Source organism: Grammomys surdaster, unplaced genomic scaffold, assembly GCF_004785775.1.
Source record: "Grammomys surdaster isolate TR1022 unplaced genomic scaffold, NIH_TR_1.0 903, whole genome shotgun sequence".
In the NCBI taxonomy this organism is placed as follows: domain Eukaryota; kingdom Metazoa; phylum Chordata; class Mammalia; order Rodentia; family Muridae; genus Grammomys; species Grammomys surdaster.
The window spans coordinates 11,856-16,990 of NW_021605322.1; the positions used below are offsets into that span (position 1 = coordinate 11,856).

Genomic DNA, 5,135 nt, shown 5'->3' on the forward strand with positions numbered 1-5,135 from the left:
TACTGACTCCTGAGTCATCCTAGAGGAGCCACTGCACTCAGAGCAGCAGAGGAGCCACTGCAATCAGAGCAGCAGACAACAAGATTAGAATCATAAGACTACAGAGACATCTGGACTCTGAGGAGCTCTGCAACAAGCAAGATAACTGGAAATACAGACTCCAGTCTTACACAGTGAGGGCAGGCAACACTAGAGTTAACCAGATGGCGAAAGGCAAGCTCAAGAACATAAGCAACAGAAACCAAAGTTTCTTGGCATCATCAGTTCCCAGTTCTCCAAATATAGCAAGCCCTGAACACCCCATCACACCTGAAAAGCAGGATTCAGAATTAAAATCACTTCTCATGATGATGATAGAGGATTATAAAGAAATACAGGAGAGTACAAGTAAACAGATAGAAGCCCTTAAAGAGGAATCACAGAAATCCCTTAAGGAAATGCAAGAAAACACAAAGAAGGAATTAAACAAAAACATTCAGGATCTGAAAATGGAAATAGAAACAATAAAGAAAGCTCAAAGGGAGACAACCATGGAAATAGAAAACTTAAGAAAGAGGTCAGGAGTCATAGACACAAGCATCACCAACCGAATACAAGAGATAGAAGAGAGAATCTCAAATGCAGAAGATACGGTGGAAAATATTGACACAGTTGTCAAAGAAAATGCAAAATGCAAAAAACTCCTAACTCAAAATATCCAGGAAATCCAGGAAATCCAGGACACAATGAGAAGACCAAACCTAAGGATAATAGGTATAGATGAGAATGAAGAGTCCCAACTTAAAGGGACAGTAAATATCTTCAACAAAATTATTGAGGAGAACTTCCCTAACCTAAAGAACAAGATGCCCATAAACATACAAGAAGCCTACAGAACACCAAATAGAATAGACCAGAAAAGAAATACCTCCCGTCACATAATAATCAAAACATCAGATGCACAAAACAAAGAAAAAATACTAAAAGCAGTAAGGGAAAAAGGTCAAGTAACACACAAAGGCAGACCTATAAGAATTACACCAGACTTCTCACCAGAGACTATAAAAGCCAGAAGAGCCTGGACGGACATCATACAGACCCTAAGAGAACACAATTGCCAGCCCAGATTACTATACCCAGCAAAACTCTCAATCACTATAGATGGTGAAACCAAGATATTCCATGACAAAACCAAATTTGCACAATATCTTCCCACAAACCCAGCACTTCAAAGGATAATTGATGGAAAATGCCAACACAAGGAGGGAAACTACAACCTAGAAAAAGCAAGGAAGTAATCTTCCAACAACCCCAAAAGAAGATAACTATACAAACATAACTTTAGCTCTAATAGCAAAAATAACAGGAAGCCACAATCATTTTTCCTTAATATCTCTTAACATCAATGGTCTCAATTCCCCAATAAAAAGACGCAGACTATCAGACTGGATACACAAACAAGACCCAGAATTTTGCTGCATACAAGAAACGCACCTCAGTGACAAAGACAGACACTACCTCAGAATAAAAGGGTGGAAAACAATTTTTCAAGCCAATGGTCCCAAGAAACAAGCTGGAGTAGCCATTCTAATATCAAATAAAATCGACTTTCATCCAAAATTAATCAAAAAAGATAAGGAAGGAGACTTCATACTCATCAAAGGAAAAATCTACCAAGGTGAACTCTCAATTCTGAACATCTATGCTCCAAATGCAAGGGCACCTACATACATAAAAGAAACTTTACTAAAGCTCAAAACACACATTACACCTCATACAATAATAGTGGGGGATTTCAACACCCCACTCTCAGCAATGGACAGATCATGGAAACAGAAACTAAACAGAGACACTTTGACATTAACAGAAGTTATGAACCAAATGGACTTAACAGACATCTATAGAACATTTCATCCTAAAACAAAAGAATATACCTTTTTCTCAGCACCTCATGGTACCTTCTCCAAAATAGACAATATTATTTGTCACAAAGCAGGCCTGTACACATACAAAAAGATTGAAATAATCCCTTGCATCTTATCAGATCAGCACGGAATAAGACTGGTCTTTAATAATGACAAAACTAATGGAAAACCCATGTGCACCTGGAAACTGAACAACTCTCTACTCAATGATGACTTGGTCAAGGAAGAAATAAAGAAAGAAATTAAAGACTTTTTAGAATTCAATGAAAATGAGGACACATCATACCAAAACTTGTGGGACTCCATGAAGGCAGTGATAAGAGGAAAACTCATAGCTCTAAGTGCCTATAAAAAGAAACTTGAAAGAGAACACACTAACAAGTTGACTGCACAACTAAAAGCTCTAGAACAAAAGGAAGCAAATACACCCAGGAGGAGTAGAAGGCAGGAAATAATCAAACTCAGGGCTGAAATCAACCAAATAGAAACAGAAAGAACAATACAAAATATCAATAAACCAGGAGTTGGTTCTTTGAGAAAATCAATATGATAGATAAACCGTTAGCCAGATTAACCAGAGGGCACAGAGACAGTATACAAATTAATAAAATCAGAACTAAAAAGGGAGACATAACAACAGAAACTGAAGAAATTAAAGAAATCATCAGATCCTACTAAAAAGGCCTATACTCAACAAAACTGGAAAACCTGGAAGAAATGGACAATTTCCTAGACAGATACCAGGTCCCAAAGTTAAACCAGGAGCAGATAAACCATCTAAATAGTCCCATAACCCCTAGGGAAATAGCAGCAGTCATTAAAAGTCTCCCCACTAAAAAAAGCCCAGGACCAGATGGTTTTAGTGCTGAATTCTATCAGACCTTCAAGGAAGACCTAATTCATAGAACGAATTGGGTAGTCTTCCTTCTGTCTCTATTTTGTCGAATAGTTTGAAGAGCATTAAGAAGCACCTAAAGAAATGTTCAGCATCCTTAGTCATCAGGGAAATGCAAATCAAAACAACCCTGAGATTCCATCTCACACCAGTCAGAATGGCTAAGATTAAAAACTCATGTGATAGTAGATGCTGGCGAGAGTGTGGAGAAAGAGGAACACTCCTCCATTGTTGGTGGGACTGCAAGATGGTGCAACCACTTTGGAAATCAGTGCAGCGGTTCCTCAGAAAATTGGACATAGCATTACCTGAGGATCCAGCTATACCACTCCTAGGCATATACCCTGAAGATGCTCGAACATATAACAAGGACATATGCTCAACTATGTTCATAGCAGCCTTGTTTATAATAGCCAGGAGCTGGAAATAACACAGATGTCCTTCAACTGAGTAATGGATTAAAAAAATGTGATATATTTACACAATGGAGTATTACTCAGCTATTAAAAACAACGAATTCGAGAGGTTCCTAGGTAAATGGATGGAACTAGAAATTATCATCCTGAGTGAGGTAAGCCAATCACAAAAGAACACACATGGTATTCACTTACTGATTATTGGATATTAGCTCAGAACCTTGAAATGCCCAAGATGCAACTCACACGCCACATGAAGCCCATAAAGAAGGAAGACCAAGTGGGGGTGATTCGGTCCTTCTTAGAAGGAGCAACAAATTACTCAAGGGAGCAAATATGGATACAAAGTGAGAGACAGAAGCTGAAGGAGGAGCCGTTTCAAGACCACTCCACCCGAGTATCTATCCCATGTGCAATCACCAAAGGTAGATGCTGATGTGGAAGTCAGGAAGTGCATGCTGATAAGAGCCTGATATAGATATCTCCTCAGAGGTCTTCAAGAGTCTGACATACTCAGAGGCAGATGCTCACAACTAGCCATTGAACTGATCATGGGGTTCTCAATAAGGGAGTTAGAGTGAAGACTGAAGGAGAGCTGAAAGAATTTGCAGCACCATGAGGAGAGCAACAATACCAACCAACCACAGCTCCCAGGATCTAAACCACCAGCCTGGGAGCACTTAGGGAGGGATCCAGCGCTTCAGTTGAATATGTAAGAATGGAGGGCCCTGCTGGGCATAGGTGGAAGAAGAGAACCTTGACCTCATGAAGGCTGGATGTCCCAGGAGGTGGGAATTTTGAGGGGGGAGAGGTGGGAGTGGGGGTGTAGATAGAGGTTACATCCACAGAGAAGAAGGAGGAGGGGTGAGGGGATTGGGGGTTCCTGGGTGGGCGGGGGATGGGGTAAGGGGACAACATAGGAAATGTAAATAAAACATCCAATAAAAAAAAAACACACAAATTACACACAAATTGTTATGGGGAACAGATTTTTTTTTTAAATTTCAGAATGTATAGTCCATTTTACTGAAAGGGCAATTTATATCCTGGCCAAGAGACATATACTTATCAGCTGGACACTCTAGGAGGAACAATTAGGGCAGCCTGGGCTCTCACTTCTGCTTCCCTGGGTGATTTATGTCATAGTTTGAATCTCTGTGGGTATAACCAGTAACCCTGACAACAGTAATAGATTGCAGTGTCTTCAGGCTGCAGGCTGCTGATCTTGAGAGAAAACTGTGTACCTGATCCACTCCCACTGAACCTTGATGAAATCCCATCTGCCAAGTTGGTTGCAGTATAGATCAGAATCTTAGGGGGTTTCCCAGATTTCTGCTGATACCACAATAAACTTTTACCAATGTCCTGGCTTGCCTGGCATGTGATGGTTACACTTTCTCCCAGGGATGCAGACAGGGAGGCTGGAGTCTGGGTCATCGTGATGTCACATTTGGTTCCTGAGATTTGAAAATTAAAAATAAATTCCATTACAATGAATCCTGCTAGAAGAGAACTTTCATGGAGACCAGGCAGCACTGACCCCATTCTTATGAATAAATTTTCAATGATGTCTTCCTTACCTATAAGCCAGAGCAGCAGTAACCCCAGAAGCTGAGTGGGAGCTGTCATGTCTGTGTGTGACCTGTATAAACCTGATTCTAGCACAAGGCTTGACATGAATATGAAGAAGCCCTTCAGGACAGTGGGCTGAGCTCTAGCCATAGGCAAATCAGCAAAGGTGGAGCTCAGACTCAAGACTGGTCAAGTTAATGACTCATTACAGACCTGTGGTCCTCTTTGAATCATATCAGAGAGGAAGTACAGGTTTGTTTGTTGGGAATGTGCTTCTCTTTGAACAACAAATAATAGCACCAGTAAGAGTTGCAGCTTATTTAGATTTCTGTCATTTTCAATGTAGAA

The 5,135-nt window shown here is 40.4% G+C and overlaps 1 gene segment (V, D, J or C); it reads right to left on the minus strand.

Annotated features, from left to right (window-relative positions):
* Positions 1-4,355: 4,355 nt before the first annotated feature.
* LOC114634194 lies at positions 4,356-4,913 on the minus strand. The segment is given in 2 exon segments: positions 4,356-4,672; positions 4,796-4,913. Coding segments are annotated over 2 exon segments (414 nt in total).
* Positions 4,914-5,135: the final 222 nt, after the last annotated feature.